The sequence below is a fragment of the Arvicanthis niloticus genome, chromosome 5 (genome assembly GCF_011762505.2).
Source record: "Arvicanthis niloticus isolate mArvNil1 chromosome 5, mArvNil1.pat.X, whole genome shotgun sequence".
Lineage (NCBI taxonomy): Eukaryota > Metazoa > Chordata > Mammalia > Rodentia > Muridae > Arvicanthis > Arvicanthis niloticus.
Window position 1 is genome coordinate 30,857,860 of NC_047662.1, and position 14,116 is coordinate 30,871,975.

At 41.7% G+C, this 14,116-nt stretch overlaps 1 protein-coding gene across 8 annotated transcripts in view; it reads left to right on the forward strand.

Moving 5' to 3' along the window:
* Positions 1-14,116, forward strand: part of Macf1 (microtubule actin crosslinking factor 1) — a 336,209-nt gene that overhangs the window by 121,333 nt on the left and 200,760 nt on the right. For all 8 annotated transcript variants that reach the window (XM_076934251.1, XM_076934254.1, XM_076934256.1 and 5 more), the window contains one exon: positions 9,531-9,592. In XM_076934251.1, the coding sequence (XP_076790366.1) occupies positions 9,531-9,592 (62 nt within the window). The remainder of the gene's footprint in view (positions 1-9,530; positions 9,593-14,116) is intronic.

Consider the following 14,116-nt stretch of genomic DNA (forward strand, 5'->3'; position numbering starts at 1 on the left):
TCACTAGCTCATCTGCAACTGTCTAAGATGCCCCAGATCACAAGCTTCTGCTCTGCAAATTCAAAGGCCAGCTTCTTTCTCCTTAGGCTTATTTAATACCTTGATTGGAGTTCTGCATACAAAGCTCCCACTCCTTCATGCTACATTGATCTGGAAATAGTGAATTGGTGCCACTTTCAATTAGCATGTTCTCTACCTGGACCCAGCCTTTGGAAATGATCTGGGGAGGAGCTTCCTCTCTGACCTCAAGGGAAGAAGGAGGTCAGTAGGAAGTTGTGGGTGGAGTCACTTCTCTGTTCTTTTCTGTCCTGTGTGTACCGTCACACAGCCCTTTGGCTATCTGTCTCTGTTCACCTTTAAGCCCACTTTGAGCAGCTGCAGAGGGTGCAGAGGCCACTAGCTGGAAGTCCTTTAGGACCCGATTTTCTAAGGTGGTGCCAGTGGAGCCATGTGGCCCAGTTTCCAAGATGAGCATGAGTTCAACGCCCACCTGGTGTGCCGCATGTGCTGCATGGGTTAGTATGTGAAGGGTTTTCTTGTCTTACAGCCTTGTGCTCTTTGACTCACTGGAATTCACCTCCTTTGAAGCCTTGCAGGCATTACACAACCTTTGGGCTTTTGAAATGTGGCGTAAAATGGACCTGGGTTCCCCACTTCCTGGGTACATCTTTGGCATGTAGGGCAATTAAGAGCCCAAGCTTTGGGTGTGGGGCTGTTTTATAGAGTGTGAATTCATGCTCATGCATCTGTCTGTGTCAGGAAGCCACTTTTAGTTATGCTGCACAGAACTGAAAGACGGGGTATTTTTAGCAGAAGTTGGTTGGTTAGGGAGTTCACCTCTGGGGGAGGGAGGAGTCATGGCCTAAGTTTCCTCTTTGGGGCCTATTGCTAGTTGTTTTACATTTTCCTTTCTAGCTAAGCTAGAGAAACACACAGTAGGATGATTTGGGAAAAGAATCTGTTGGAGGTCAAGGGCGGGGCCTGTTTGCTGTTGCTTAGGTCCCTAGGCTAGGGAGGGGAGTTCCTTAGATAATGTTGAGACCTTGACCCGGTGGTCTAGGTTTTTTGGTTATGTTTCTTGTGGAGTAGAGACTGGTGTTGGCCTGAGAGCAATCCCTGAGTTCTCAGTGAAATGAAAAAGCTGAAATTAATGTATCTCATAGAGCTAAACTAAGTCTTCTTTCCAAACCAAAACTGTCTTTTACTCTGAAATTTTCTCCTACTTTTTATACCACCAACCAGGTGAGATCTAATTAATTTGGGGAGTTTACTGGTCAATAAGATAGTGTGTCTTTTGATTTTATTCTTTTGGTTTTCTTAAAACAGAACAAAAGTGTGATCCAGATTGGGCCAATTTTCCTAAGGTGGTTTGATCCAGAGGAATTCTGGGAAGAAATCTAGATAGGAACAGGGTCAAGATTCTAATCTCTCCTGCCTTCAGGGTCGGTGTTCCCAGACAGTGAGGTGTTTTTGAGGTGAATACTGTACCATGTATGGCACAGGAGGGCAGCATCAGGCAGTTATTGCCTAGGTGTTTAGCTTTTTTTGTCTTTCAGAGAATTCCTTCCTGGGACCCGAAAAGAATGGAAGTGCTTAGAGATAAGCTCGGAGCCTAAAGGTCCCTTTTAGTAACTAATCAGGGAATGTAAGGAAGTCCAGAACCTCCACCGATTTAAGGCAAAACCTTCTACGCCTTCACCCCTTCATTCCCCGAACAGTGCTTCTCAGCCTTCCTAATGCTGCAGCGCTTTTATAATAGAGTTCATGTTGTGGTGACCCACCCCCAACCGTAAAATATTTTTTGTTGATACTTTATAACTGTAATTTTGCTACTGTTATGAATCATAAATATCTGTGTTTTCTGATGGGCTTAGATGACCCCTGCAAAAGGGTCATTAACCCCCAAAGGGGTCGTGGCTCACAAGATGAGAACCACTGTTCTAGAGGCCTAATAGTTAGGAAAGGGAGCCACAATCACAACAGGAACTTGCTGCTCTACCGCTTAATGGTTACACAGACTAAGACAGTTGCCTAATTTTCCTGTGCCCTGATTTCCTCATTGTTAAGATTGTTCATGGAGTAGTTAGGAGTGTATGATATTAAAGTGTCTTCCTTACACATTCATAAATACTAGCTGGTAGTTGTGGTAATATGTGAAATGCATATAAGTCTGTGCTTCTCACTGTTCCTCTCATACAAGTTGAACTTGTGGCTGCATGCCTGGGCACTGCAGGGAGAATTTGGAAGCTCTTTGTTCCTTTGGGTAGATTATCTGGTAGCTAGAGAAGATAGCTTTCCCCTAAGCTGGGCCTAACTCTACTCACAGACCTGTGACTCTCTCCTGAGAAGGGAAGCCAGATTTACAGCACTTGGGATTTCTTAGAGGTGCAGCTATGGCTCTTAGTCAGTTTGCTTCAATTTAAGCTTTCCAGATATTTTTTTTTTTTCAAGACAGGGTTTCTCTGTGTAGCCCCTGCCTGTCCTGGAACTCACTCTACTCACAGTAGACCAGGCTGGCTTCAAACTCAGAAATCCACCTGCCTCTGCCTCCCAAGTGCTGGGATTAAAGGCGTGCGCCACCACTGCCCAGCTGTAGATAATTTTGGTATGGCTGGTTCACAGACCAGTATTAGTAACCATTGGCCTAGTCTAAACTCCACATTTTATAGATTATCCTCAAACTTAAGTGGGGGTATCTTTAAAAAGGAGACTGAGAATACAAATTACAAACTTGCTCCTATGTAATCTTGTCTACTTTTCTACCTCAATTGTCTGTCCATCCATCCTATCCATCCACCCAAGTATGTATACATGTGTTTGTTTGTTTATGCATATGGATGTTTTGCCTGAATGTATATATGTATTCCATGTATGTGCCTTCTTCCTGCAAAGGCCAAAGTAAGGCATCAGATTTCCTGAAGCTGGAGTTACAGATGGTTGTAAGCCATCATGTGGGTGCTAGGAATTGAACCTGCAAGAGCAACAGATATTCTAAACCACTGAGCCATCTCTCCAGCATCATCCTTCCTCAGTTTAAGGTATTTTTTGAGGATTCTTAAAACAGTGTGTCAGTATTTATAAAATATTTAGCCTTCATGAATGTAATACTTCAGTGAATATTCTTTTTAAAAAAAGCCATTTTCTTCTGTTTTCTGTTTTACTCCCTCCAACTTTGGCTTTTCTTTTTCTTTTCGCCATTACACCTACCTTAGTTCCTTGACCTTTCTTGTTCCTTTTTTCTCTTCTACCATCTCCTATTTTTTGGGTGATACGGATTAAAGCCTGGGTCTCATGCATGCTAATCACAAATTCTATATATACTATATTCTATACACAAATTCTCTGAACTGTATATGTTTATCCTGGTGTGTGTGTGTGTGTGTGTGTGTGTTGTCGGTGCTGCTGGTATATGTGCATGTGGGTGTGCTCACCTCACACATAAAGGCATCCATAGGCTAGAGGATGGTAGATGTTTTCTTTTATTGCTTTCCACCTTCTTTTTGAAACAGGATCTCTTCCTGAGCCCGGCGCTCTGCATTTTGGCTAGGGTGGCTAACTAAGGAGCTCTGGGATCCACCTGTCTCTGCATCCCAATGCTGGGATTGTAGGTGTGCATCCATGCCTAGCTTTCATGTGGGTGCTGAGGATTTAAACTCAGGTCTTCATGGTTGCACAGGTTAGTGTTTTCACCCACATAGCCATTTCTGCAGCCATCTGGTGTTTTTCTTTAATTAACTTTGATCCTGTACTTTCTGATTTTCAGTAGTCCAGACAACTCTTACTAATACACATAAAGATATTTCTTTCTTAAGAAATAAGGACATTTTAATTTTGCATTGAAGATTCTAGAGTTGTCGTTTCCCTAAAATCCTAAGTAACTCTCATTGAAGCCTTCTCAGCATCACTGATCCTTGAGTAGATGTTCTTTGTGAATCTCCGACGTGACAGTTCACATTAGTCCTTTCCCCTTGATTACACGGGACATTAGTGTGCTGGCTTGTACTAATTCCATGGAGGCAATATGTGTAGTGGCTACAAATCTATGATTTAGAATATAACAAACATGAATTTGTATTCTACTACTTACTATGTGACTTTGGAAAAAACAATAAGCCTGCTGAGCATTACCGGAATATAAGTGAGAACAAATAGGGGCTGGAAACTTTATGGAGAGTGAGAAGCAATGGATAGCAGGCAGAGATGGTGTACACGTGGATCTTTTAGATCCTAAGCTAACAGTTTGACTTCTGTCCTGAATGGGAATATCAGGCTATGGCATTATGTAGAGTTGGGTTCAAATGTGACTCATGTGATCTTGGGCATGTTGCTTGTCTTTGTTGGGCTTTATTGCTCTATAAATCAGCATAGTAGCTACTTTATAGAGCTGTTGAACATCAGAAAGAGTATGTGGGGTGCTAAGCATATGCAAGTAGATATTCAGTATGTGCTAACTACTAATTTTTGTTTTGTTTTTTAGTCTTACTTTGTCACCCCCCAAACAGCCTTGACCATGCTATAGTCCTACTGCCAGTCTGAGTGCTAGGATTATAGTGTGACCCATGATACCCAACTTCTGCTGAGTGAGGATTACAGGTGTAAACCATCACACTCAACTTGTGAGTCTCCTAAATCAAAACTGAGACCACTAAATCAGAACCCACTGGAAGACCCAGTCTGAGTGCTAGGATTATAGGTGTGACCCATCACACCTAACTTCTGAGTCTACTAAATCAGAACTGAGACCACTAAATCAGAACCCACTGGAAGATTTTAAGGCAGACAGACAGCAACAAGATGAGTTTTGGTAGAAATACGCAAGCAGCTTGACAAGGATGGCTTAGAGCAGGGAAACCTGTTAAGAATAAGGAGAAGGAGAAGGAGGGGCTGGAGTGATGGCTCAGCAGTTAAGAGCACTTCTAGAGGTCCTGAGTTCAGTTTCCAGCAACCACATGGTGGCTCACATCTGTTAATGGGATTTGATGCCCTCTTCTGGTGTATCTGAAGACAGCCACAGTATACTCATATACATAAAATAAATACATAATTCTTTATTTTAAAAAAAAAAAAAGAAGAAGGAGAAGGAAAGCATTTAGGGGCCTGGAGAAATGGCTCAGTGGTTAAGGACCTAAGTTCTGTTTTACAGCACCCATGTTAAGTGGCTCACAACTGCCTATAACTCTAGGTTCAAGAGTTACACCTCTTTTCTTTTAGCCTCTGTGGGTACTTGCACTTATACAAGCACATATCCACAAAATTAGAATATTAAATAGATCTTTAAAAAAAGAGTAGCAGTCTTTCACTGTGCCTCTCTTTTTTCCTCTTGCCTGCCTGTCTCCTTTCCTCCTCTTCTTCCCTTTCTCTCTCCTTCCTTTCCTCTCTACCTCCTTCCCTTTCTTCCTTTCTTCCTTAAACACACACACACACACACACACACACACACACACACACACACACTGAGGGTTGAACTTAGAGCCTCACACGTGACAAACAAGGCACTCAGCTGTATCCCTAGCTTGAGAATTTAATTCTAGTCAGCTAGAATTTCAGATGAGCATGACATGAATGAAATGTTAAGAAGCAAGTTAAATATATGAGAGTAGTGCTTGGGTTAAAGGCCTGAAGTGAAGATAGAGATGTGGAAATTATCACTGTAGAGGTTATAGATAAAACCAATGGAAATAGTTGTAAATGACAAGTATTTGTAACAGTTTTGAAAAGTAGCGTATACCCCCCCTTCACATAACACCAACATTTTTGCATGTAATTTTGAGTAGTTTATGAACACACTCTCTAAATCAATGGTCTTTGGTACATAGATACTTTAAGAAAGTATAATGTAGAATAAAAAGGACTAAACATGAGGAAACATTTTTTTGTTTTGTTTTTTGGTTTTTTTGAGACAGGGTTTCTCTGTGTAGCCCTGGCTGTCCTGGAACTCACTAGGTAGACCAGACTGGCCTTGAACTCAGAAATTTGCCTGCCTCTGCCTCCCAAGTGCTGGGATTAAAGGCATGCACCACCACTGCCCAGCGAGGAAACATTTAAAGAGTGAGCAGAAAAGAAGGAACAGCCAGAGAAGGAGGAGGAAAACCGGGGTAGAGTGGATTTTCAGATTGAAGGTGTAAATTGTTCAGATTGAAGGGGAAAGAAACCAGGTGTGTGTGTACACCAATGATGCTGAAGCAGGATTGTCAGTTCAAGACCAGCCTGAGCTATATAGTAATTTGATGGAAGGTAAAGGAATGCTTGATCATGTCTTTTACCACAAAAAATTTAAGAAATAAGCTGAATATGTTGGTGCATTCTTGCATTCCCAGCACTTAGGAGATGGGGGCAGGGGAATTAGGAGTTTAAGGCCAGCCAGGGCTCTATGAGACCCCCTCCTTTTAAAAAAGAAATCCCGCTGGGCATTTGGGACATAGAGGCAGGTGGATTTCTGAGTTTGAGGCCAGCCTGGTCTACATAGTGAGTTCTAGGGCAGCCAGGGCTACACAGAGAAACCCTGTCTCGAAACCCCCCTGCCCCCCAAAAAATCCCACTCCTTAAAAATATTGATTAGGTTAAAAGGAATTCTGTTTACGTTTTTTCTTTTCTCTCTATGAATTGGCTAACCTGTGATAGTAACACAGTAAATATTTTGTTGTGTTTATGTGTATACGCTCTGTTTTCAGATAGTCTTACTGTATAGTCCAGGCAGGCCTTGAACTCAAAAATTGTCGTCCTGCCTCACTTTCTTAGTGCTAGGGTTTCGGTGTGTGACACTACACCCTGCTCTAAATGTATAATTTTTATAAAAGAAATTCTCAAAAGCAAACAACAGAAAACATGTATCTTATTTTGCAATTAGAATCAAACTGTTTTTGGGGCAGTTGATATAGTACAGCACAATGAGTCTAGTGTGAGGGAAAGTGCAGTTCAGAAGTTTGCCAGCTCTAACGTTTCCATTGTGGTTATGTGTCCCAGCATACATGTAGTACTTATTGAAGTTTGAGGAAGTTTGTGTATAAAATTAGCTTCTTACATAGAACTCAGTTCAGAATGAATGGTTATAAGTCACCATGTAGCACCCAGTGCTCTTAACTACTGAGACATCTCTCCAGCCCCAGTTATTAGCATTTTTACTACCAGAGTCTGAAGGACCTTGGAATTAGGTCTTTAATGAAGCTTTTATGCAGACAGTAAGAGAATAAACAAATACGTTGTATTTTAAGGAATAACTGTTACTTGGAGTGGTGGGAAGAGAAAATAGCATATTACAAAGGGAATAAATAGCATGAGTGTCATGATGAGAGGAGACTGGCTTGAAGCTGATTCTAATTCAGTCTTCAGATGGTAGGACCAAAAAGGATGATGATGTTGGACAAAAGCAGCATCCCCCCCCCCCCCAAAAAAAAAAAAACTAGAAATGGTGGCATACAATGAGCAAGTCTAATAAGAATCCTGGCTCCAAATATCTACATGACTTTATTAAGTTAAAACCAGATTAGATCTAAAATAAATAAATTTCCAATGCTTCTAAGTAAGAGTCAATAGGTAGAATTTACACAGAAGCAGACCCAAGTGCTTTATTTACAGGCTGTAGGTTGTTATGTTGCTTTGTGACATGACGGGTACCCTTATCAGCTCCAGAGTGTCATGTGTGATCTGGACAGACCTTTCAACCCCAATAGAAGGTTACAAGGGAGTTAGAATGAGTAACCTGGGAGGTATGTTAATTCTAAGGTGTATAATAGGGAGAGACTTAATTCCATGCAAAGCAGGTATCTTAAACATCATGACTAAGAAGCAAGTTGGGGAAGAAAGGGTTTATTCAGCTTACACTTCCACATTGCTGTTCATCACCAAAGGAAGTCAGGACTGGAACTCAAGCAGGTCAGGAAGCAGGAGCTGATGCAGAGGCCATGGAAGGATGTTTCTTACTGGCTTGCTTCCCCTGCCTTGCTCAGCTTGCTTTTTTTTTTTTTTTTTTTTTTTTTTTTTTTTTTTTTTTTTTTTTTTTGGTTTTTTGAGACAGGGTTTCTCTGTGTAGTCCTGGCTTCAGCTTGCTTTCTTATAGAACTACCAGCCCAGAGATGGCACCACCATGGGCCCTCTCCCCCTGATCACTAATTGAGAAAATGCCTCACAGCTGGATCATACAAAGGCAACTCCTCAACTGAAGCTCCTTTCTCTGTGATAACTCCAGCTTGAGTCAAGTTGACACAAGACCAACCAGTACAGCAGGAAAAGATTTCATCTAAAAACTATGTGAATACAAAGTTTTGGGGAAAGAGAGAGTACTTCCTGAGTGGAAGCAATACAAATCCCCAAATAAGAAGGCAGAGGTGTGAAGACAGCAGATGAGGGTAGGACTGGAGTTATCTCAGTCATCTGGGCCAGTGGCTGGAGATGGGTTCCTGATGAAGTTCAGTGGAGCCAAGTAGGCTCACATACATGGCCAACATTCAAGCTGACATCTGTCTATCTGTCTATCTGTCTGTCTGTCTGTCTGTCTGTCTGTCTGTCTGATGTGAATCTAGTCTCTAGAAAATACTTGTGAGATTTGCTATGTGTCCATGGGGGCGGCAGGGAATGGTCAGTAACAGTGAGGGTGATTTGCTTTATGGTTTTATTTTTCCTTTTAAAAATTATTATTAGGAGATGGCAAAATGATTCAATGGAAAAGGTGTCTGTCTCTATCTTTGTCTTTTGTTTCCCTCTACCCCCCCAATAAAATGCAATATAAATTTAAAGTAATTATTAACATATTTATTGTACAAAAGATGGGTTTCATTATGTTTTTCCCCATGTATATGATGTATTTTTGCCCAGAGAGGATAACTGAAATAGAGTACTGTATGGATGCTGTAGGCCTCAGATAAATAGGAAAGAATCAGGCCTGTCACTCAGTTCCTGACTTGGCTCTGGGGAATTGCTCAAGTGAATCTTCCATAGGATTGGTTGTCTGTGAGGCAGTCATTGTCAAGTACTAACAGAACTAATGTTTCTGTCAAAGAGGTTTTGCCAGGGGGTGCTGTGTGAGAAAGAGGAAGAGTTTGGTATTTAGGAGAAGGGAGAGATGCTCAGGGGAGCTCTAGGTGGCTTTTGGGGATGGCTGGCTGCTGAGGAGATGAGAATGGAGTACTGGGCACGAGAGGAGGAGCACTGTTACATGGGCAAAGGGATGCAGAAGGAGAGAGAGAGGATTGTAGTGTTTGTACTATGCCCGAGCCTTCCCACACCTCTCTTGATGTAGGCGGTCAGTCACTGTGCTCTCTGATCCACTCAAATTATTGTGCTGAGGAGACTTTGCAATGACAAGGTTTGGATTCATGTGATTCTTTCCAATCTGTAAAGTGTTCATAATCAAAAAAGAACAAAAGATGTTTCAATGAGCTAGATCTTTGTAACAAGAAGTCATTGTCCCATGGCTCTGTACCTAAAGTCAACCTTTTATCTTGGTTCTCAAGTGGGATGTGGACATGGCCCAGGTTTGGGAACTTGCTGCCTCAAGGCACTAAGTCAGAACCTCTTCTGTTTTTCTTTTACAGATGAGCGGGATCGGGTGCAAAAGAAAACATTCACCAAGTGGGTCAACAAGCACTTGATGAAGGTAGGATTCTTTCCCGAGCTTTTCATGTGTGTGTGTTCTTGTAAATGCGGAAGCCAAAGCTTGATGTCCATTGAGTTTTCCATTTTATTCATTGAGGCAGAGCTCACTGATAAAGTTAGTCTTGCTAACCAGCCTGCTTTGAGGATCCCCTGTGTCTGCCTTCTGAGGCTGTAATTGCAGGAAGGCACCATACCTACCCAGCATTTATGTGGGTATCTGAAATCCAGGCTTCATGCTTTCCTTAACCCCATCCCGCCTCCAGTCTTCATGTTTATGTGACAAACACTATCTGCTGAGCTATCTCCCCGTCTCCTCATCAGCAGTGTTGCATGTACTACCTCACCACAGTGGGGTTACTGACACCAGGTGAAGGCTCCTAAGATTCTGAGAACACTACTTCTAACTTTGAATAAAAGTTATTTTATAGGGCTAGAGAGTTGGTCCAGAGGTCCATATTCAGATGGTAAAGCACATATGAGAGTCACATGGCTCTAAAGGCACAAACAAAAAGTTTGATTTTTCTTTTTCTCAGTTGGGTTATTTGTTCAGGAAACCTGACCAAAGGTGGTTACATAATCAGACATAGCTCCTTAGGACCGCTGGTTCAGTGGCAACTACAGTGAGGGTGGTTTTCAAAGCACAAGACCGATAAAAAGCCTTTCCCACACTTTACCTCAAGCCCCAGATGTATCTTTTCCAGGTGTCCTTGATGGACTCATCTGGATGTTGCCCAGGCATTTTCTATATTTGACACATCTTAAATTGCTAAATACCTTGTTTGTTGTCCAGGTCAGGAACCTAGATTAATATAGTAATAGTAATCTGTCTGTCCCTTGTTACCTAACCCAATAATTCAGCTCAGAAAGGTGGCTTGCTTCTGTGTTCTCTACACTTGTCACTTCTGTCCCTGCCCAGGGCTTTTTCATTTCTTGCTTTGACCACTGTAATAGTTTTCTAACAAATGCTCTATGATAGCACTGATTGTGCTATTAGTATTAGTTCATTGATGATTTCCGATAATTCAGCTGTTTTATAATAAGTCTTTCTCATGGATTAGCTCACAGTCCTTCAGTGACTGTGTGGAGTGTTCTATTAATAACCGTATTTTATCAGTGAGGAAAATGAGGTTTAGAAGGTGTGCAGCTTGTTCAAAGTCACACTACTAAAAATAAGCAAACTGAAAATTTAAACCTCAGCCAATTAAAGTTTGCAACACATATTCTTAACCTGTAAAACTGGCTCTGGCTTCTGCCTTTTGTGTGTGTTTGTGTTGGAGGGTGCATCAGTGAGTTTAATTAGGGTTTTCTCAACATATCAGTGGCTGCTGCTAAGAAAGGGTCTTTTTCTCAAAAACCATTAACTGCCTGTCAGCCTGAGGAGAGCTGGGACCACTGCATACTTTCCTACCCCCCACCAGGCCTCCACCCCTTAGTGACAAATTCCTCTCCTATCTAAAGCTCTTGCTGGACTGTGAGGCATGCTATTTTATTTCTCTTATCTTTGCTCTCCTTCAGGCTGTTTTTCGTATCAACTTACTATCTTTAAATAAATATTTTCCTGACTCTCCCTTGTAGAATCAGTTATCCCTTCCTTTGTGCACTTCCTTGTCTCTTATATACTTCTGTTACACTATTCTGATGCCTTGTCTGGAGTCTTTCTGCTAGATTGATATTTGTTTTTTTGTTGTTGTTGTTTTTAGATTGTATCTTTATTTCCATTGCTGTTAGAATGTACTCTGATAAAACAACTTTAGAGGAGAAAGGGTTTATCTGGCTACAATTCCAGTTCACAGCCCATCATTATGGGAAGCTACAGCAGGGACTTGAAGCAGTAAGTCACATTGCATCCATAGTCAAAAGCAGAGGAATAAATGCACACATGCTTGCTCTTAACCAGTCCAGGGCCCAGCCCACAGTCTACCCACATTTAGGGTGGGTCTCCACATCTCAATTAACCCAATTAAGAAAAGTCTCCACAGGCATGCCTAGAGGCCAACCTGTTCTAGGCAGCCCTTCATTGAGACTCTTTCCAGGTGAATCTAGGTTGTGTCAAACTGAGAATTAAATCTAACCATAATGTGTCTTGTGTACTGTCAGGACAGAAAAAGACAGGTGAGAGAGGGTGGAGGAAAGATAGCAATCAAAAGGTTATTTACTGCTGTAAATTCCAAGAGTGGCTACCCGTTATCTCTAACTGATGATACAAATGGTATGCCTCTCTGTGATTCAGAGTCCTTCTCAACCTGACCAGCTTCATTTCCAGTCTCTTCTATGGGTTGTATGCTGTAGTCACACCAAGAACTTACTGCCCCCTAAAGTCTTTGTACTTGTATGCTGCTCTCTTTGTTCCTCTTCCTAGAAAGCACACCCCAGTCTCCTAGGCCCAGCCACTGCCTGGTAACCATTTTTGGCTGAGGATATAATCCTTCTGATCTTCTGACCTGCATTCCTTAGACTAAGTTACTTGCAATGTTATCTCTATTGTGTGTCACTTGGAGTAGATGCCTGTGTGTTTGCATACTGTCTCACTTTAGATACCATGATAGTACAATATTACTTTTCTGCAAGCACTGGGACATGAGAGATATCCAATAAATATTTGTTACCTTGAGTAAATAATAATAGTAGTGCTTTATAGCTTATGGAGTGCATTTTATCTGATTTTCTTTTTACAATAACCTCCCAAAAAACCCACCTGCCTAAATAGTGAAGCTATCTTTTGTGGATTTTAGAATATAATCCTCTCAGTTTTCACTACAAAAGAGGGTGCAAATTAGGGAGGTGAGATGACTTCCCTGAGATCATGCAGTTAGTGAGAGGCTGAGGTAAAGGACATTCTTAAGTTGAGTGACCAAAACTACTAGGCCTTTCTACTTAACATGCCCTCCATACCTCATACCTGTCTTAACAGTTGGATGAACCAAATGTCCTGACTCAAGCTGGACTACTAAACTTTTTGTTTGGATTCAAATGCTCTGGCTCACTGATGCTCCTTTGTGCTGATAGGCCTCTGCCTCAGTGCTGTGTGATGGCAGGAGGCCTGGGAAAGGGACCCAGAGGAACACATCACAGCATCATTAGACATTGGAGGCCAGCCAGAGCTTTGCTTAAACCCTTGCCTGTTTTTTTGTTTTGTTTTGTTTATCATTTTCCAGGCTGTCAGATTTAAAGTTCCAACAGCATTTTTTCATCTTGTAATATTGAGGGAGGGAGGGAAGAAGGGGGGAGGGGAGAGGAGAGAGAGAAAGAGAGAGAGAGAGAGAGAGAGAGAGAGAGAGAGAGAGAGAGAGAGAGAAAGAGAAGAGAAGAGAAGAGAAGAGAAGAGAAGAGAAGAGAAGAGAAGAGAAGAGAAGAGAAGAGAAGAGAAGAGAAGAGAAGAGATCCACTGGTAACCAAAATCATTGTATTAAGATTTGAACTTTGTGGGTTGAAAGTTAGGGAGCAAAATTTTGTGAAACTCAGGCAACTTTTGGTTGGCTATGCAAGTACGCTCAGATTAATTCTTTGGCCAATAGGTCAGTGTAAGAACAAAACCAAATAAGCTTCTCTTTTTAGATTTAGTTGATCTAGAATCTCTTGTGTTCTAGAGTAAGAAAACTAACTTTTTTATTGATTGTAAGCAGAACTGATCCAATCTTAGAAGATATTTGTTAGGAATATAAGCATCTGAAATATATAAACAACCTAATTGAAAATGCAAGCCCACAAATCTAAAAGTTGTTCTTTGTGCAAAAATCACCATAAAAGGAAAGCCAGGCCGTGGTTAAATTTTATCTATATTGATAATACAGAGATTGTGTCAAAATTGTGGTAGCTTATAAAATAGATCTTCCCAAAGAGACTCCCAAGGAAAAAAAAATGGGATGCTGGGAATGGTGTGCCGTGTCTACAAATCTAGCACTTGGGTAGGGAGGATTGCTGTGAGTTCAAAACTAGCCTGGTCTATAAAGAAGTCAGTGTCAAAACAAAAAGGATGTGATTATCTTTCCTCAGATAAGTTTTTTCTCTACCAGTAAAATGAGCCAATTCAAGCCAAAATTTATATATATCAATTTGTATACACATACTCAAACATACACACACTCAGGTTTATTGGGAAGCTGCTCTCAGGTGGGTGGCCACAAGGAAGGAAGCAAGGGAAATCAGCAGGGGAGGGAGAAGAGGAAGAGAGAAGGAAAGGGGAGAGAAGAAGAAGAGGAGGGGAGGAGGAGGAAGAGGAGGAGGAGGAGGAAGTGGAAATGGAGGTAATGATGGTAGTTGTGGTGGTAGTGGTGGTGGTGGTGGAAAAAGATGATGGCAGAGAAGGGAGGGGACCAAATGTCAGGATTATACAGGGTAGTGCACCTGGGGGAAGGGCAGGCAGCTCAGCCCTGGGCTGGAAAGTTCAGTGTTGAGGGTGGGGTATGTCAGGTAGACTGAGGGATGCTGGGAAAACTTGGATAGCAGGTCTGCTTCGGTATGTGAAATATGTGCCTTGACCCTTTGGCTCACATCTCACCCAACAGGTAGAATGATTCTTTTCATT